The 21,433-nt window shown below is 45.9% G+C and overlaps 1 protein-coding gene across 1 annotated transcript in view; it reads right to left on the bottom strand.

The window, feature by feature from the left end:
* Positions 1-21,433, bottom strand: part of MAP1B (microtubule associated protein 1B) — a 440,549-nt gene that overhangs the window by 74,088 nt on the left and 345,028 nt on the right. The window contains exon 4 of the mRNA XM_085632354.1: positions 5,722-5,862. Coding sequence (XP_085488480.1) covers positions 5,722-5,862 — 141 coding nt within the window. The remainder of the gene's footprint in view (positions 1-5,721; positions 5,863-21,433) is intronic.

A 21,433-nucleotide genomic window follows, 5' to 3' on the forward strand; every position in this document is an offset into this window, starting at 1 on the left:
TGGACCTGTCTGGAGTATTCCCAGTATGCCTGTGCAGAGTTGGGTGCTGTTTCCACAGCAGAGGGATGGCTAATGCTACCTGGGGCCTACATTTAATCTCCCTGCCTCTTTCGAACACCCGAGTCCTGTAATAGCCTACAGCTACAGAAGTAAAGAGAGAGTGTGGATCCGTACACCAACAGCCGTGATTCTTTACCAGCACAAAAAGATGATGGATTGAATGCCAGACATTGTCAAACAGTCACCCCCAGTCACTGATCTGGGTTAAATCCATAGAGAGACGGCAGCAGAGCAGAGACTATATGAGGAGGGAGGGAGGGCGGCAGGGCTCTGAATTTTTTGGGTGTGAAATTGAAGCTGAAAATGCACCGTAAATGTCACCATTGTCCCAAAATTCTTCTAGAATGGGTGAACCCCAAACGCACTATGTAGTGTCCCCTTTGGTTAGCACAACTCTGGAATAGTTTATCAGTGTTGCTTTACATCCTCTGGCCATTTCTACTGGAACTATGCAGCAGGAGAGGGCCAAATTATAAGGCAGGGTTGAGTAAATTATGTGGCACGAAAAGGCAAATTATGCGTCATAATGCAGCACATTTTGTAATAGTATTTCTTTATTATTTTGGCATTTTTAAACTTAGTAACACTATCTGGGCATTGGTTGCACCTCATTAGCACCAGTTTAACACCCAAATATAGCAATAAGCAACAGAAAGGTGACAAGTCCAGATTTGCAAAGGGCCTTCCACTGCACAGCAACACGTGTAACTGCAATTTTTGTAACTTTTGAACCGTTTGAGCTAGAAACAATTTTTGGGGAGTTAAAATCTGCAGATTATCGGGCAGATGATGGATTATATGTCAAATGCGGCATATGCATTAATGTGTGAAAATTGCTGCGTCAGTACAATGGGATAATTCCACTGGCCCTGCCTATGGGTTTTTAGCAGATTTATGGGAAAATAATCCTACAACATGCCTTTCTTTGCCCCATTTTGTCAACATTTTCTCAGGGAGGAGAGGCGGATGCTACTCTCCTCTTTAGTAAATTGGGCTTAATCACTTTGGGGCATATCATCAAGACAGGCGATACAATTATCGCCGCTTTAGCGGCAGAAAACTGCCGCTAAAACGGCGATAATGGGCTTGATAATATGCTCTATGGAATTCCAATTGAAGCCCATGTTAGATGTGAAGGACGTCTACCCTGAGCTTCAATTTGAATTCCATAGAGCATATTATCAAGCCCATTATCGCCGTTTTAGTGGCAGTTTTCTGCCGCTAAAGCGGCGATAATTGTATTGCCTATCTTGATAATATGCCCCTTTGTTCACTCGCGTGGAGCACTTTCAGGCGGGTGTTTATGCACCACCCCTTTCAAACCATCACCATCTGCCACTGCACACTGGCAGCAAAGTACTGTCCTGCTATGTTGTCCAGTGATAACATATGTTAGGGAGGTCAAATCTGAACCCAGTGCTCTTATGATGTGATCTAGGTCAGAAACACACAATCATTTCTTCTCAGCTGGATCCCATTCATATCATGTGATGTTTTTCTGTTGCTGTTACCGAGCCAAAGGGCATGTGGTCTAATTTCCGCTGACGTCATCAGTACGGTAACGTTCTTGAAACTTGAAAAATCTTGGCAATTCTGTATGGATGTCCATCTGCACAACAAAGAACTCACGCTGCTATAGATGATTCAATCCCATCAATGTATGGGATTTTGACAAGGCAGCTAGGGCGCATGCTCATGATTTCTATCGACTCCCCTTTCCTGCCAATCCCACTTCTTCTATGCTCATTGGACAGAGGGTGTGTTTGCAATACATCCCCAGCCTACCCTGTGTGGCCTCTCAGCAGGTTTGTGTGGTCTCCTGTGCATTCAAAAACCTAGGGGCATATTTACACAAAGTTAACGCCACCAGAACATCATTTTTTCCGATGTTCTGGTGGCGTTATGTCCTTTGCCTTATTTACAAGGCGGTAAGTCACTTAATGTGGCTTAAGGCCACGATGTAAAAAATACCCCTATTTACGCCACACTTAGCGTGAAAGAGGAGGGCAGTGGGTGTTGCAGTGGGCGTTCCGCCACAACACCCATTGCTTTTTGACTATGCCCCATATTTATAAGGTATGGGACAGCGCCAAAAATATCATCAGGCAATATACCAGGTCTTAAGCAGGCCATACGTGGATAAATGTTTCATTTCTCCTCGTATTTTGCTCTTTCCGTGTGTGCTTCACACTTAGAAACAGCAAATCGCCTGTAAATATTGTCCCTTCCTGAATATAAACAATCTCCCCAGAGCGCAGGCACCCAGACACCCTGGCGCAGGGGTGTCTGCGCTGGCGCAAGGCTGCTTCTTTAGTGCCATCGCTAGGGGAAACGCAGGGGTGCGCTGCAGTTTTGTATTTACTGTGCAGCCCTGTGTTTTGAAACTGACGGAGTGCGGCGTTACCAATTTTAGCGTAATACTGCGCTCTGCCAGTTTCTAGTAAATATGTTAGTCTCTAGCCTGTAAAATAGTGTAAGAAAACCAACAGACAAGGTATATGCATAGCAGTATTCCACATGAACAAAGAAGCTTAAAAAATTAACAGACTATACCAAAACACCTGATGCCGTGTGAATGACAGTCTTCTCACTGTGTTTAAACGTAAATGTTTTTTTCCAAAGGTGTCCAACATAGATCCAAGACAGTCTGATCCATGCAAGATTTACAGACCATTTACTTAGGATATATTTACGTAGGTGAATCTAAATGGAGCTAAGTGGTGTAGTTTGTAGTTTTATTCTGAACTGTGGCATGGATCAACCACTCATTGAGGACCTATGCTGGACAGCCCTGCTTTAGCCAATATTTAAAACCCCGTTGTTATGAACCAAGTCAATGTGTTACAAGTTTCTAAATCCTGCCTACAGCGGTCCCTGCTTTCACGACAGACGGCCAGCGCAGGTGAGACTGTAAGGCAGGGATGACCCTGAGAGAGGCGGTGATATGAATCCTTTAAGCAGACAACTCAGAGTAAGAAATAGATATAGCTGAGAAAGATTCTTCAGACAGGTTGTTAGTGGAATATCTATGGAACAGTTACCATCTTGGCGGGAAACGAACCCAGATGCTGCACCAAAATACCTGATGCCACGTGGCAGGTGCTCACATATGGAACGATGGAGCATGGTCTCAGGTTAAAGGCAGGTTTGGGCTTCATGCTGGACACCACTTTCGTATTGACAGGTTTTACACCTCACAGGGTGCAGGGAGGTGGCCCTGAAAACCAGCAGCCACTCTTGTTCGGATCCTGTCGGAGAAAGCTGCCTGTGAGTTCCTCCTTACAGCAGCTATTGGGAGAGATTCGGCGTTTTTAAAGTTCGCCCTCCATGTGGTGTCTCACCAGGGGCCATTATGCCATCCTGTTGGCATGAGTTTATGTCTGGGTTTCTCAGGTCACCTCACGAGCCGTCCCACAAAAGATACTTACAGCAAGAAGCACTCTACAGCAATTAGCACCTCTTGCTCTTAATTCAGCTCTTAACTAGGGGGCATATTAACAAGGGCCAGCGATAAATATTGCAAAGCGTGCTTAGCGCTTGCATATTTACTGCCGGCTATCTCTGGAATTTATCGCCCGGTTAGCGTGTTATCAACAACGCGCATTGCCGAGGCGATAAAAATTCAAGAGCTAGTGTGGATATCGACGTTTTCCATGGTGGAAAACGGCGATATCCTAGATGATAGGGCCTGTGGTCTTAGCCATAGAATCCACCCCCCATGTTAAGTATGCCTACTTAGCGCGATTTAAAAAATCACTACCCTTCCTTGTTAATATCGCGAAGCTGCCTTCGTGATATTTTCCCTGGTTGGTTTCACAGCCACGCCTACTTTGCATCTCATTAGCGATGCAAAGTTAGGCGTGCTGGAAATGGGCGCTAAGTCAGCAAAACACGCGATAGCGTGTCTTTGCTGATAAGGCGATGAAATTATCGCTGCTTTTCGCCCAAAAACGGACGCAAAAGCGGCGATAATTTCATAGCGCCTTGATAATATGCCCCTAGGTTTCTTTAAAATACAACTTCCAGGAGACTGCTTGCAGATTATTTAGAATTGAACTCAGCAGGGTTCTAGATCCTTCCACAGCAGGTGCCGGTCATGTGATGCGTGGAATCTCCAGGTCAGCAAACATCTGGAGAGAGACCCAGCCCGCACCCACTACTCAACTCACCCCTCATAATGTACCCACGCTTGTCACTCTGCTCTTCAACCCAAAGAAACCTGGCCGTCCGAGCAGCTCGAAAACAAGTCACAGTAATTCACTTCAGGGAGGGAACAATTTGTGAGAATGGATATCTGCAATCAGTGCACAAGTCCTATAAAAAGAAGTGGGGGGGACTGACCAAGTAAGACAGTATGCAAATGACCTCATTACGTCACGATGTAGCACTATAAAAGAAATAAAATAGTGCTATTTAAATTATTTGTGTAAATACTGGGATAGACTAACCCATCTGACAGTCTTACAGTGTCTGCATTTATATACAGGGACAGAGCAAAGGCAAAAGCATGCCTCTCTTAAGTACCTGTGAAGAGAAGGCAAGCTGTGTGCCTTTGTTTCCCTTGGAGGCATTTACATGTAAGGTTCCAGGCGGCCCCCGGACAGCATATACAAACAAAAGGAGGCCGGATGGCCCCTTAACCTCGTCCCAGCTAGAGGTGACAAAAGGCTCCCCTGCTGCCTGTACATTGCTGCTGGGAATGGAAAGCAGGCAACGTGCAGGTGCCGCTGAACGTGTCCGTTGGCTGAAAATGACACCGGGACAAGTTCAGCATATTTCTGTGGGGGCCAACTTCTTCTTAGCAGGGGGGGTGGCGTCCACCTTGTGAAAAGAGTGGGGGGACGCCGTGTACCTGCGTGTACCCCCGACTTGAGCCCTGTCTGCAATGTTAGGTTTGTGTCTAGGGACTAGGTGTACAGTACTTGAATACTATTGTGGTCACTTTTACTAAAACAATATAAGAATTTGTAGTGTTGCAATGCTCCAGCAAAATTGGGCTCAAGTTCTGTTATAAGTTGGTCACAATGGCAGCTGTGTGTGAAATGGAGGTGTTTCATGAGAAATCCGCTACACTTCGTCTTCAAAGCACTTCAACACCTCCATAAGAGTAGTACAATGCCACAAAATAGAGAAGGTTGCAAAAGAAATGTTAATAGTTATAAATTTTTAGAAAGCAAGTAGGCAGATACCTTTTACCGAGGGTGTCCAACATAGGTCCACGAGAGGCAGGGCAAGGCCTGGGTTTGGGCTTAGATACTCACTGCGTAAATGGGTTCTGCTTTAAATCACTGTAGATAAGTTTACGTTATGTGGATAAACTGACAATCTGGTATGGTTGTGGGCCATGTGTCCCATCTAGGAATCCCCCCTTACCCCAACAAAAAATTTGACTTCACATTATTTTCAATCCCAGGTGAATGATATAATGATGATCAACATAAATCTTAAATATTTTTTTATTTACAACAACATTAAAAAAAAGTCAGGTAAAATGCAGAGCACACTTTTTGCTGCAGACAGCCATGTGCTAAATGAAGTGATGCATAAAGATGCAGGTCATGAGGGCAGGTGCAGAGATGCTGGTTCAGTAGCAATGGACAGCAGTCTACAGGCTAGACATTGCCTCAGATTCTCTCAGTAGTAGGGAATCTAACAACAAACCTCCTGGTCGGTGAAGATGTCAATGAAGTTCTGGAAGGAGAAGGATCCTGACTGAAGGATGAGCTCTCCCGTGTTTTCAAAGCATTGTCCGGTCAGTACCAGGAGCTTATGCCGCGCGGCATCCGTGATCATCAAGCGCACCTAGAAGGAAGCCAAAGGAGAAGAAAAAGCAGACATACCAAATTAACTTTTGTTTACTTCAGTAACACAGGATTACACCAAACTGTTTCAATTGTTAGACATATGTTGTTTCCTTAGAAGAGACAGTCATTTGTTTACCTATTTAATTTATTTCATATTTACATAGTTTCATAGAGTAGAAGGGCATCAGGGATGTGCAAGAAAGCCACTTCAGCGGCGTCCAACAGTGTTATGACAGTGGTATTGTGTAATAAAATACAAAATTGCTAAAGTGTGCAGGTGCAACTTCCCACGACTTTGAGCATAATTCATGGACATAATAACCTGGTGTCAAACTTATCTAATGTTCAAGTAGACAGGAATAAATAGGGAAAATTCCTCAAGATGTACCTTTTTAGTAGCATTGATAAAAATGTCTTCCTGATGTAGTGAAAGCAAGTATTTACCGCCTCTCGTATGGGTTGAGATTGGACACACTACTTTTGCTGTTTTTCCCCCATGCTGATACTAAGCCTTGAAAAAGCCCTAGGCGCGTTGTGACCAAAAGGGGGGAACACAAGTTGGCTGAAGCTCACACCATTAACTAAGAAATTCATTAATGAAAAACCTAAACCTTTATACTATAAAGAGACGTGCCTTTGAGAAATCCTTGTTGTGAAGGTGCACAGTGACTAAACAACATATATTTAGCATGTTACTATGAATCACCAGCTCCATTGGAAATAGTTTGACAAGGTTTATCAAATATAACTCATTCTAGGCTAGGATCCCACCAATACACGTTGACCACCTGAGATGTTTAACTTGACTGCCACATATTGGGATTATTAAGGCGCACAGCTTCGGAGACTACACAGGTGGTCTTATAGACACACTTCACTTCAATCTGTGACACATTTTCAGTATAACCACTGCATACACATTTTCCATCTAAAATCATTGTCTTTCAATGTATTTTATGCGGATTTCCTGATAATCGGATCCTGCTCTTCCATGATGGTCAATGTTTAAAGTATGTCATGGTCACTGAGGGGTATATTGACAAACAAGAGGAAGCTCAGGTCACTATCGCTATCACAGTCCATAACATATATAAAATTGTCATTATATGAATTAGGTTTAAATATGTTTTTGGCAGATTTAGTTTCAATATTAGTCTCTTTTCCGAGCAGCTTATGTCCTAGAATAACTGGAATTTAGACATTTAGAACAAGACTCTTTTCTTTTACCTTACATTGTAGCACTTAATAAGGTGTATTCCAAACCTGCTCAGTAATCCAAGTTAGCCCCAGATGAAGTGGCTATTTTATTATTACACATACTTAAATTATTAGCTTTTTGTGCTGTTTAGGCTGGATACACATACTGGGCCCGGATTACTCTTGGGTTTGCAGGCCTGATTCAAAAAGAATTTTCTATGAGTAGTTGTGTCTTACTCCATTATTAGGTGTGACTTACTAAAGAAGTTCAAGAGTAAGATATTCTTAATCATGGAACTGATTTACAATGTCTTTTCTGCGAGTGTTTTGCCTTCTTCTGTCTTGAGTCTCAACTTTGATTTCCAGAAGGAAGACAAGCTTTGCACATCAGGTCCATGACTGGGCACGTTTTACACCTTATAAATTCTGAGTCTAAAGTATGACACAACTAAAATACTTTGTGGATTAAGACAGGCAGTTCACTAGCAAATCATCACTTAGAACACAAGCAAGACATATCTACTCACAGACAAAACTTTGTGAGCCAGCCCCAAATACATTAGCTGTATCTAGTGTTCAACCGAGAATACGTTTTTTTAGCAAAATATTTGTAGTGTTACAGAGCTGAAAGAGCATTAGTTCTCCAGCTATTCCGGGAAAGTCACTTAATGCCCTGGGAGCCCTGATAAACGAGTCTTAATTGGTTTATACACAAACAGTGACTCTGCTGGATAACATGCTATATACACTTTCCTTGCCTGACTGAATTTATAGTCTTAGATTATGACATTTACAGTAAGTGGTTCTAATATACTGCTCATAAATGAAAGATGAAGCTTGGCTGCATGTCGAGGGGGAAGTCTAACTCTGGACTACAGGTAATACATTACTGAACAAATTGTGTCAGATAATGCAGTAGCATACCGGTATAGGTTATTCATAGAAATGAATAAAGTAGAATATGAGCCTGTTAAGGAAGCCCACTTTACCGTCAAGTGGGCAAAAGAACTATGGCTTGGAAAGCTACCCATAGCAAATGCCAGTGGCTAGACTTATTGCAAGCATTCCTCACATCACCTTTTGTGTGTTTGATGTAATGCCTTAGGTGGCAAAGGTATTCCCAGATGTGAGTCCTGTACTCACTATGCTACTGGAACATAGATACACCCGTCTGACGAGCCCCAACCCGGTCTTGGGTTATTTGTGTTCTGGTTCAGGGAGAACCTGGCCTGGCAGTTCAGGCTGGACTGTTCCCATTGGAGCAGGGTCAAGACTAATTTGCTTACGGCTGGGTCCAAACTGAGGTGGAATGGTGGGCAAAACCACGATGGGTTGGGATGCTACCCCAAGCGATTGCGAATTGTTAGACTAATTGCAAGCATTCCTCGCATTACCTTTTGTGTGTTTGATGCTTCTCTCTCACCCACAGGCACTGTAAGAGGTTCATGCATATACTGCCACTCACACAGACTACCAGACACATGTACGCACAGGAGGAGAGGGAGAAGGCACAGCAGGCAGAGGGGAAGAAGATGCAAGTTAGGCTGATTGAGTTAGACATGGCTTGTGTGCTACAGACAGGAGGTGCTGCCTGCATTTCATCAAGGCCACCATCTCACCTAAGTTCACTGTGAGTTTGGGATATTTAACTAAGAACAAGAAGGGACATTTCAAGTATTTCAGAAAATACTGGAAGGATGCGTTTTACTGCCATTAGCACGTGATTTTTAACCTCATCTCATCACACCACAGAAAGGGGTGCAATTAAAATGAGTGCACATTCCCAGAATCCGCTGACTTCTGCTGCTTTGTGGCTCGCCTCCCTTGCCAGCTCAACAACTCAGCTCTCTTGAGTGGCAGTGATGTCCTATTGAGACTACAACATTATGATTTAGGAGACTCCCCTGTCTTGCGTCAAATGAAAATGTCAAGACAACTATTGTTTACAGAGCCCGTTCACAAACAAACTAATAATCGATGTGGAAACAAAATTAGGCTTCTCCACATTTCCAATACTAGAACTATCTACAGCATTACGAACAGGCTATAAATTGCCAGTTCTCACTGCTGAATCAAGCCTCTTACAAGGTCAAATTGTCAATTAATTTAATCCAGTTAGAATCGTATTCCATTTCATTCTCTTCAATATCACACCTCCTCGCAACACTCTAATAGATCCTTCATGGGCAAAATTGGCTTTGTAACAGGTTATTTTGTGCTGACTCCAATCTACAAGAAACTGGAATTCAATCACCTTAATTCAAAGAGATGAGCTTGCCAGAATTATAAAATACCTGAACTTCACCAACTATTATTTGGACATACTACCCGCTGGCACCATCAGGAAAAAAATCTGACTCCTTCAATCAAGCATGGCGTTCTTTCATCAATGCCTTCCTCTCTCACAGCATCTTCGCCTATGTGCTCAAAACTGGCCAAAGCACCCCATCTAAAAAAAATTCTAATCTCAACCCCCAATCTCCTCTCCCAATTCAAACCCATTTACAACCAGTCATGTGCAGGGAAAACCATTAAAAGGTGTGCCTTCATCCAACTGGTCTACATCAATAAAAAACATGTGTTGGTTGAATATTAATGTGGTTTTTAGCATCTATAACAATTATGATCCACTAAAATTCTAAGAACATAATAAGCAGGGGTCTGCAGCAAATTGTAACTTAAACCTCCTACAGTCACATAAGACATGTCAGCTACGAGGGTTGTCCAACAGCAGCAATGACAATCCAGAAAAACAGACATCACCAAACGAACAAACATTGTTTAACTGAAGAGATCTGTCATACACTGCTGGACAATTCATACAGATTTAATGTAGTCCACCACTGCGGGTCCCAAATATTTATGCAATCTGCCCACTTCTTTACATCTCACAAAGACTCTCAGATATGGGATGATGATAACAATGGACATCGCAACAGATCTTTCCACTTCCCTCTCCCTCCAACCATGCAGCTTAAGACCACAACTATACACAAAATCTCAGACTGGACAACCTAGTTCAGTAACCAGCTAAGCAAACTATATCATAAGAAATACCATAAAGGGACCTGCAGAGTTGTTTTAAGCTTCAAGCATACTGAAATCCATAAAACTGCACACCTGTCGCTTGTACTTCATCATCCACCACACTGCTGCACACTGCATCCCATAGCACGATAACTACACCTCGGTGATCATCACACACGGCATGGAAACACTTTGTAGATAGGATCAAAACAAAGACAAATTCCTCCCAACCACACACCCTACACAGTGTAGCCTGCTACCCATTTAGGCAAGCGCTGCAGCTCCCCACATAGGGGTAGCAAGTGCTATATGGGATGCAATACAATAGAAACCACAACCCTACATATATAGGAAAATGTTTACTGTATCCTGGATGATGGGGACTCCTGCCTAGTTACTCTCATTGATCTATCACTAACTTTCAATATGACTGATCACCATGGGCCTATATGTATCTTCTATCACCTAGTCTTGAGTTGGTTCACCTTCTTTCTAATAAACCACTCTCAGTTAGGGAAGATTAGTGATCACGTCCCAGACAAAGCTGAAATGTCTTTTGGTGTGCCTCAGTGCTCAATATTTGCCTCTAACATTTTTGATTTGTATCTTAAGCCTCTTATCTGACTTCTCAAAAGGATGGGAGTGTCCGTTCACTAGTCTCCCAATGACACGCAACCCTAAATCACAACATCTGCCATTCATGAAATGTACAACCTCCACCATATATTTTCCAAAATTCAGACCTGCATGTCTTTCAACTTTTCACCTTGAAAAACAGGATGTCTTCTCTTCTCTAAGAAAACCAGCAACAAATGATTGATGAACAGTAGAACAGTGGCGGCCAGCATGGCTTGCGGGTGGCGAGGCGGGCGTCGCGGGCGGGGAACGGGGGGGTCACGCGAGTATGCGCAAAACGAAAAAAATTAACTTACCTTCTCGCCCGGGTCCTGCGTCTCTGCTCCTGCTTTCCGTAAGAATAAGGAAGCACAGCCAGGCCCCACTGACCATTCACAATGCTGCAATGCAGCATTGTAATTGGTAGGCACCCAGGCTCTCCTGACCAATCACAACTCTGCAAACCAACGTTGTGATTGGTTTTGAGCGTCCTAGTTTGACGCTCACCCAGGGAATGGGGGCCTGGGTATGTTGTCCATACAGGCTGTAATGCAGCCTGCACGGAGAATGGGGAAAGTGCACATTACTGGTTTGGGCGACCCGAGAGGGCTGACCAAACAGTCATTGTGCACTTAGGAGTGGGTAAAGCACTCCTACCTTGCCCTGCTCTCATGAGCGTTAGACGCCTGTCATCCACTGCTCTTCAACATATCATTATATGACATTCCTCTGCTAATCTCACTTTATGCATGCACTGCACGTGTCTTGGCAGGTACGAGCTGTGCATTGACGAGGGGAAGAGGCTGGCAGACCAGACTTGCAATCACAGCACTGCTGCCCAATTGTTGGTTGCCATCATTACCAGCAGGACCCTACAAGCATCGCTTTTAACAAATGCGTGCCCCGCAGCCAGCTTTCCCCTCACCAAGGATTTAAATAAATCAGGAAACGGCGCTCTGACTAGATGGGTCCTTTGCCATTTTTAATTTTACCATAATCAAAGGAAATTGAACTAGACATTAGAATGGCAGCTGGAACTTCATTTAATTAAGACCAGGCCTTCTGCTAGCTCCCCACTCTGTGTCCTGCAGAATGAATATTCAACAGATTACAGAATGAGTCATGCAGGCTCTGTGTGCTTGGAGAGGGAGATGAAAAGGGAGGGGATGAGGTCTTTGGGTGTGCAAAGTCTGCCAGTTTATAGTCAATGGCAATATACCTCCTTACGAGACAGGGATCATGGCTGACTCAGAAGGTATGGGAAGTGACGCAGTGTCTGCTTAGGCCTGCCAGGGCCTGACTGGGCACACTAAGCATCCCAAGCAAAGTTGTCAGACCAGCCCCCGGTGGGAGAGGAGGAGGCAGAGAGGGGCTCCAAGTGTGAAGAACTGCTGCTTTTGTTAATGGAGACCGATGCTGCAGCGCTGCTGCAAAACCGGCCCCCGGTAAAAAAAAAAAAGAAAAAAAGGCCCCCACCATTTCAAAACCGGCCCCCCACCTTTCCAGCCTCCCGGGGACACGCCCGATGCCTTGGATGGCTTCTGCTACAAGCATTGGCGAGATCTGGGGCCAGCACATTTTTGCTCTTCCAGAATTTGTCAACAGCGGCTCCAAGGATACAGGAAACTGAGGCAGGGAAAATAAATTAGAAGTGGAGGTCCCATGGCCATCAGAGGGACGGAAGGATGCCCCAGCTGTGCAACTCAGAGCACTGGGAAAATCTCCCTGGCACTATAACACACCCTACAAACTACTGTATAGCGCTAACGAACAGTACTAGACTGGTGATAACGGGGCGTTTAAAAACGTGAGTGAAATAGCACTACCGCCTCAAGAAACCGGCAAAAGATGCGGAATATGCTTGTCTGATACTATGACTTGTTGTGACACGTATGCCTGTCAGAGGTTGTGAGCAGCGACAGAGTCCAAGGTCTGCATTGCTTTGGCTCAGTCGGGACAGGTCTCCCTCCTGTCCTGGGACGTCTCTTGCGTCTGCCTGTGCCACTAATTTACAATTATGACCCCATAATGTGTGTATCTCACTTGAGGAGGTCAGGCAATGCTTGGAGGCCGGTGTTGCCTCTTGTTCGGTCCTACTTTATACATCACGTCCCGTCGGAGTCCCTCTGGGGGCTTGTGGCCTTGTACTATGTCTTCCATTCCAACCCTCAAGTATCCCTCTGGTTCAGCTCCAGTGTGCCACGTTTAGTTTAGTAGAGCATGTTGCTGCTAGTGCCAGACTGCTAGAAAGCGTGCGAGGGAGAAGGAGGGAGAAAGAGAGTGGAATATTGCGAGAGATAGAGGGAAATATAAGAGATAGTGGAAAAACGGGGAGGGGGAGGGAGAGAGAAAAAAAAGGTAAATAAGAAGAGATGGAAAGAGACAAAAGAACATGGAGAAAAAAACTGACTGAGAAAGAGAAAAGGAGATGAGGATATAGAGAAAGACAGCGAAAAGGAGAGAAACCTAGAGATACAAGGGAGATTAAAAGACAAACGGACAAAGAATGAAGAGTGGGGGGAGATATGGATATAGAGATGGACTCGTGATGATGGGTTAATCAAGACTGAAAGGCAAGAAATGTGAAACCTTAACTTTCCCATTTACTAAAATATCGTAGAGGGAAGTGAGCAGGACAAAGCACCCAAATGGTGCAATGAGAAAAAATACCTTAACAGTACTGGCAGCATGGATGAGTGACGCGGAGGTGGGGCGGCACAGGTGAGTGACGTGGAGGCGGGGGACACATTCTCACCTAACCCCCCCCCCCCTGGAGTAACAGCAGCAGCTGTATGCCTTTCTTGACCACACCCTGGTTTGCGAATGTGGGCCGCTTGTTAGGTCGTGCCTGGGCAGGGAATGCGCTGCTCTGCGAGGCATGCTGTATTCAGGCATGGGCGTGAAGCTCTGCCCACTCTCTGCCCATATTTTTCATTGGCTTGTGTCATTGTCCTTTGTAAACTGTGGCTTTTAGTAGTCCTCTCCTTAGTACCGCCTTGTCTCATTTTGTAACCTCACATTAGGACACCCCCGTTACAAGCATTGTTACTCTGTAGGCTTTAATTACAGCGTCCGAGCACTATTTGGTTTAATGGTTTGACACGATCTCCCCAATGCTTTTTTTTCCCTAGTGGTGGCCCTGCCTTTAGTTTGATGTTTGCGGCCTGAATGCGGCCGCATTTTTTTTCTTACTATTGTTCAGTTTTTGGTTTACAAGCACCCCATATGGTGCATTTACTTTAATGTCGGCCATGCCCCTTACTTTAGACACAGTTTGTCTAAAGAAAGGTGCGGAGCTGCTGTTAAAGTTAAACCACGGCTTGGGGCACTTTTACAAAAAAAACATTTGTTTGTCAACTTGACAAACGGATGCTTTTTTTTGTAAAGCACCCATACCGCACTTTCACTTTAATGGTGGCCGTGCCCCTTTCTTTAGACGAGCCAGGCCTAAAGAAAGGGGTGTGGTCGACCATTAGCATGAAAGCTCTGCATGGGGCGCTTTTCTAAATATAGCATTTGCAATGTAATAGGTCTTGCATTTATGAGAGTTTAAGCTATTGGCATTGTTATTTACAATGCCAATAGCTCAAACTCTCGCAAATCTGAGACCTATTGCATTGCAAATTCTTGTCTTGGGAGTGACCGATCTTAATTGTGATCCCAATCAGACCCTGGCTGGGGTCCACCTGGCTGCAAGACGATCAATGGTGCCTGACTATTCTTGACTTAAAACTTTCAAGTTGAACTCATGACTTATTTATTTATTTGGTGTTTTATATAGCGCGGACATGACCCTGAGTGGGGTATCAGCGCGCTTTACATTTTGCATATCTATAAACAGTTTTGTTACCAAGTCATCAGTAGTTGTACAAATATTTTGCGAAAACATTAAAGCAAAAAGAAAAACATATATACAGTACCCCAAAGAGGTTAATGTTCGGTGAGAGATAGCATGCGTGTGATCATGGTGGATCAATGATATTGACGAGTCTGCTGCGATTATGGGAGGTATTTACTCATGTAAAAAGATTTGGTTTCGTTTTTGAAAGCAGAGATTGACGAAATTCTTCTAATGTTAGGTTGGAGAGCGTTCCAAATTCTAGGCGCTGCACCAGAGAAAGCTCGGTCATAAGTTCCTTTCTTACGGAATCGGGCCGGTTTCAATAGTAGATCTCCCTGACTCCGGGAGATGCGGCATCCTCCTGATAGTGTGATTTTCTGGGCTAGGTAAGCTGGTGTTTTATAATGTATTGCTTTGTGGGTAATACATGCCATTTTCAGTTGTATTCTCGCTCCTTAAGGCAGCCAGTTAAGCGCTTTCAGATGAGGGGTAATGTGGACGAATTTCCTGGAGCCCGTTATGAGTCTTGTTTTCCGCATTGAGACAGGCTTTCAGTGGGGCTGTTGAAATCTTGGGGAGACCAGCTAGGGTTGTGCAACCATACTCGATCCTTGATATTACTAGTGCCTGGACTGCAGTTTTAATTAGGAAAGGTTTCAGTTTTCTGAGGTAGCTTAGATGGAACCGGGCATTTTTTGCCATTGGTTTGATATGCAATAGCATATTCAGGATTTTGTCTAGTATAATTCCCAGGGATTAGGTCAAATCAACAATCCTCGGCGTACAGTTTAGTCCTGTGATTGGTCCACTCTAGAACGTTCGTAGCGCTTTTCTGGGGGTAAATCATCAGGAATTCAGTTTTATGAGGGTTAAGCTTTAAGTGATTACTGGTTAGCCAATGGATGGTACTTCAAATCAAATCAAATCAGGTGTTTGTTAAGCGCGACTACTCACCCGTAAAGGTCTCAAGGCGCTGAGGTGTGTGTGGGGGGGTTCGCAGGTCCCAGTCCATCAAGGAGGGGGGTCTGTCAAAGAGCCAGGTTTTGAGGTTTCTTGCGAAGATGGGGAGCGATGTTATCTGTCTGAGGTGGAGCGGAAGGTCGTTCCAGGCTCTGGTCGCGTGGAAGGAGAAGGAGCGGCCTCCCGAACTGGTCTTTCTGGTGCAGGGGAACACGGCGTAGGAGAGCTGGGCTGATCGTAGGGTCCTTTCAGACGCGTGGAATTTGAGTTGGCTATCCAGGTATGCTGGTCCGGTGTCGTGGAGGGCCTTGTGAGCGTGGATTAGCATCTTGAAGGTGACACTAGCTTCAATGGGGAGCGAGTGGAGTATGCGCAGGTGCTGGGAGATGTGGCAGTGTCTTGGCAGGGTGAGGACCAGTCTTACTGCGGTGTTTTGGATGTTCTGTAGCTTGCAGGTGAGGTTTTTGTTTATTCCGGCGTGGGTTGCTGTAGTCGAGCCTGCTGGTGACCAGGGCGTGAGTGACGGTCTTTCTGTGTTCGATGGGGATCCATTTGAAGGTTTTACGTAGGAGCCGGAGGGTGTGGAAGCAGGAGGACGAGACGGAGTTGATCTGGCGGTCCATTTTCAGCTCTGAGTCCAGGATGATTCCCAGGTTGTGTGTGTGGTCTGTGGGGGTGGATGGGCTTACGAGGGCAGGGGGCCATCAGGTGTCGTTCCAGACGTCTGGGTTTGGGCTCATGATGAGTACTTCCGTTTTGTTGGTATTTAGTTGTAGGCAGCTGTTTTTCATCCATTTGGCGACGGCTTCTATACCTTCTCGAAAGTTGTGTCTGGCGATGTTGGGTTCGTTGGATAGGCTGAGGATGAGTTGGGTGTCGTCTGCGTATGACACAATGTTGAGTCCGTTGCTTCTGACGATGGGGGCGAGCGGAGCCATGTAGACGTTGAAGAGCGTAGGGCTGAGGGAGGACCCCTGGGGGACTCCGCAGGTGGTAGGTGTAGGGTCCGAGAGGAAAGGGGGAGTCTGACCCGCTGCGTTCTGCCGTGGAGGAAGGAGCGGATCCAGTCGAGGCCCTTGTCTTGGATCCCTGCGTCATGGAGTCTGCGTATTAGGGTGTGGTGTGAGACTCTGTCGAACGCCGCTGAGAGGTCGAGGAGGATGAGGGCTGCTGTTTCTCCTTTGTTCAGTAAGGTACGGATGTCGTCTGTTGCAGCGAGGAGGGCGGTTTCCGTACTATGGTTTTTTTCTGAAGCCGGATTGGGAGGAGTCGAGGATGTTGTGCTCTTCGATGAATGTGGCCAGTTGATAGCTTTCTCGATGACTTTCGCTGGGAACGGGAGCAGGGAGATGGGTCTGTAGTTTTTGAGGTCGGTAGGGTCCGCCGAGGGTTTCTTCAGGAGGGGTTGATCTCAGCGTGTTTCCAGTCGTCAGGGAATGAGGCGGTTGCCAGGGAGCAGTTGATGGTGTGGCAGAGCATGGGTGCGATGGTGTCGGTGGCTCTGTTGAAAATGTGGTGGGGGCAGGGGTCCATGGGGGCCCGGGAGTGGATTGACTTCATAGTCTTCAGTGTGTCTTTGGTGGTGAGGGCTGTCCATTTGTCGATCGCTGGCTTCAGGGGTGTCGGGGGTGGTTGGTGAGGGTTCAGTGTTTTGGTTGTCTTCATCAAAGTTGTCGTAGATGCTCTTGATTTTGTGGTGGAAAAATGTGCTGAGTTTGTCGCAGAGGTCTGGTGAGGGAGGGATGTAGGTGGACTCACTGGTGGGCTGGGCGAACTTCTTGATGATGTTGAAGAGTTCTGCATGAAGTGGAGATTCTGTCTTCAATCGCTTTTTTCCTCGTTTTTCTGATGAGTTGGTGGTGGGCGTTGATGGCGGCTCTGAAGTTGTTATGGGCTTCTGTGGATTTGGTGTTCCTCCAAGCCTTTTCGAGGCGGTGGCAAGTGGATGTTGTTGTTTTTCTTGAGGGGGCTGTGGTGTTAGCGCTGTCGGAGAAACATCCGTGCATGGTTCGGGCTGCGGTGTTGGCGTCGTCGTTTTCCGCGATGGTTGGGGTGGAGTTGCTGAGTGATGAGGTTAGCTGGTCGTCGGTGATTCTGGTCCAGTTTCTTTGTAGGAGCAGGTGCTGGTGTCTGTGGATGGTGGGTGTTCTGAAGGTGAAGTGGACACATCGATGGTCAGTCCATGGGAGTTCGGTGGTGTGGCTGAAGGTGATGGAGTTTCCTGTTGTAAAGAAGGGGTCGAGGGTGTGTACTGCTGAGTGCGTGGGTTCGGTAACGATCTGGTGGGGTCCTATGTTGTGGAGGTTGTCCAGGAGGAATGTCGTGCTGGGGTCCAGTTGGTTGTTGAGGTGGAAGTTGAGGTCTCCCAGTAGGGTGTAGTTGGTGGACGCGATGGCATGCGGGGAGATGATGTCCGTGATGGAGTTGGCGAAAAGTCCACGGGATCCAGGGGGTCGGTAGATGAGGGTTCCTCGGAGGGTGGAGGTAGGGCTGGCCAGTATCTTCAAGTGAAGGCGTTCCATCAGGTCTGAGGGCTTGTCGGGGAGTGTGCTCAGGCGGAGGGTGGATTTGTGGACGATGGCGATTCCTCCTCCCGGGCGGGTGGGGCGGTCCTTCCTGGAGATCTTGTATCCTTGGGGAATGGCAATGGCGATGTCCGGTCCCGAGGTGGTGTTCGTCCAGGTTTCGGTAAAGAATGCTATGTCTGCGGTAGTGCTGTTGAGGAGGTCCCAGATTTCAGTGGCGTGTTTGTGGAGGGATCGGACGTTGAGGAGGATGCATTGCAGGGTCTTCGGTTTGGTTGTGTTGTTGCGGGCAGATTGCGCTGGGTCACTGGTCTTGGCGGTGCTACAGGTGTGCCGACAGCGGTGACAGCTGAAGGGAACGTCGGTGTCGGCTGGTGATGCTAGCTTGCAGTTGTTATTGCGGCCTGGGCTGAGAGCGTGGAGTGCCGCTCTGTCGTAGGCGGTGCAGAGATCCAGGGTTGGTGGCGCAGGTCGCAGTCGGGTCGCGGACTGGCGCAGACGAGCTTGCCTTTGGTGCCCCGGTGGCGCAGCCGCACAACGTCCGCACAGTGGCCGCCATTAAGTAGGGGTCAGGGAGGCCTGGACAGCTGGGAGGCGGGAGCAGGGAGGGGGGCTGGATTGGGCCGGTCGCACTGGTTGTGCTGGGGGGAAGGGCCGCGGTGGTAGCAGCGGCGGGCAAAAACGGGCTGAAAAAGGCAAAAGGAAAAAGGCAAAAAGAGAGAGAAAAGTACAAATAAGGCAGCAAAAGTGCAAGAAAGAGTGGAGGAAAGACACAGAGGACACAGGAGAGTGAAAGGGGGAGATTGAGATCAGGGTAAGAAACGAGTGAAAAACGGAGGAAAGACACAGAAGGAGAGTGAAGGGGGGGAGCTTGAAATGAGGGGAAAACAACAGAAAAAGTGCAAGAATGAGTGGAGGAAAGACACAGAGGGCCCAGGAGAGTAGAATGGGGAGACTGAGATGAGGGTAAAAAATGAGTGAAAAACGGAGGAAAGACACAGAAGGAGAGTGAAGGGGGGGCTTGAAACGAGCGGAAAATTACAGAAAATGGAGGAAGACCCAGAAGGAGAGTGAAGGGGGAGATAGAAGTGAGGGAAAAAACGAGTGAAAAAGGAGAGAAAAAACAGAGCAAGAGAATAGAGACAGAGGTCCACTGGACCACCAGGGATGAGGCGCAGGTGAAACCTGTGGGTGGAGGAGGGCCTCAAACACCAACACTCACTTAATGGTGGAGCAGCGAGGGAGGGAGAGCAATTTCACTGACAATGAGTTAGTGGTCTTGCTCTTTACAGCTTGGTTCATGATATCTATCTCTTCTGTCGATGTAATCTTGATGTACAGCTGTGTGTCATCTGTGTACATGTGGAAAGAGATGTTTGCTCGTTGTAAGGTTTCTGTGAGTGGCTCTACTTACAGATTTAATAGTGCCGGGGACAGTGTTGAGCCCTGAGGAACTCCGATCGCATTTCTGGAAGAAGCTGATAATGTTTGGTTGACTGTAAATGTTTGCGTTCTATTCTCTAAGAACGATCTAAACCATTTTAGGACTGTACCCTCTAATCCCATCCTACTTTTCATTCGATCTAGTATTTTGGCATGGTTAACCGTGTCGAATGCCGAAGAGAGGTCGAGCAGGATTAAAAGACAGGTTTCATTGCGGTCGAGTGCAAGTAGAGCGTCATCTACGATGTGCATAATCGCTGTTACAGTACTGTGGTTTGGTCTGAATCCTGATTGGCAGTCATTCAGCAGATTGAATTCAGAGATATGATGGCTCAATTGTTGTTGTACGCGTTTTTCCAGGACTTTGGCTAGCATTGGGAGGTTTGTTGGTTTGTTACTGGTCTGAAATTGTTGAGATCAGAGGGGTTCTCTGTTGTTTTTTTTAAGATTGGGGTGACTTGCTCTGTTTTTAGGCAGTCCGGTATTGAGCCTTGTACCAGTGATGCGTTGATGATCTTTGTCCATAAGGGGATGAGCAGTTGGTTTATTGAAGACCAACACTTTGCAGGTAAAGGATCGTTGTAGTGATTGTTTGGTTTAATGGACAAGATGATCTTTGCAGTGTCTAGATCACTGATTGGCTTGAATTCTGACCATCCCGCATTATTTTTTGGCATTTCCAGAACTGGTTGCAGTTGAACCTCATCTGGGGTGCTCTTAGTAATAGAAGGGTCTTCAGCTGATTTTTTTAGCTCTATCTCCATCAATTTGGCTTTGGCTGTGAAGAAGGCGGAGAAATCTCCACTGCATTTGTAGTAGTTGGTGCAGATTTGGCCGTTTTATTAGATTGATCTTTTAGCAGATCGAATAGTCTCCTCAGTCTATTTTTTGCATTGTCCAGTTCTTTCCTGAAGTAGTATTTTTTGAGTTTATAATGCTTCTATTGTATGCTTTCCTGGCCAGTCTTAGTTGCAATAGATGGGTTGAGGAAGGGTGTTGTCCCCATTTCCGTTCTGTGAATCTAAGTGACCGTCTTTCTTCGTTGAGGTCGCCGTTAAACCAAGTGTTTTTATCTTTGTCAGGGATCCTTTTGAGTTTTAGCAGAGCTATGTCCTCAATAATACTTGACATTGTATTATTGTAATACTCTGTGAGGTCACTGACATTCACCATATTATTAGGAGGTTGCAATTCTATCTCACAGCGTGCTGCGACAAAATCCATATTCAGCCCTCTAGTGTCCCAAGCCCATTTTCTGGGTTTTTTTGCTTGTGAGGAAGCTTTTGGTTTTTTTGAAGGGTATTTGGAAGGTAATGATGTGGTGATCAGACCAATCGCATGGGGTGATTTCAATTTTCTCTATTGCTTTTTCTTTAGCCATAATCCAGTGTGAGGTAGAGCCTTTGGAGTGGGTTGGTCGAAGACATTCTTGGACCAGCGATTGATCTCCAAGGAAGGCTTTGAGTAGCGTGATCTGATTGTCAGAATGATCCTCCCAATGAAGATTGAAGTCTCCAAGAATATATCATTGGAATGAGGAGAAGAGTTAGCTGTGATCATTTCTATCAGCTGGTCTATGAATCTGGTGTTTTTGCCTGGAGGGTGGTAGAATGTATGAAGTTTGCAAATTTGATTATCGGCGGATCTTAAGGACATACCGAGATACTCACATGACTCAAGAGGGTCAGATTGTATTTTTGTGATGGCAAAGTCAGATCTATGTATACAGGCGACTGAGTTTATACATCGAGTACATCTCACTGAGTAAGTAACTGATCTATCGCAAGCATCCTTTGCGTTAAAACTGCTTCTGCTATTGTGCATGTTCCTGCACTTGCCTTTAGGAAAAAATAAAGCTTGCTATTTATGTGTAACCCATAAACGAGAAATATCCCACAATACACGCATATAACAGGAAGTTGCTTTAAAGCACACAAAGGAGTGACTGCTTTTTTAATAGA

Source organism: Triturus cristatus, chromosome 2_1, assembly GCF_964204655.1.
Source record: "Triturus cristatus chromosome 2_1, aTriCri1.1, whole genome shotgun sequence".
NCBI lineage: Eukaryota > Metazoa > Chordata > Amphibia > Caudata > Salamandridae > Triturus > Triturus cristatus.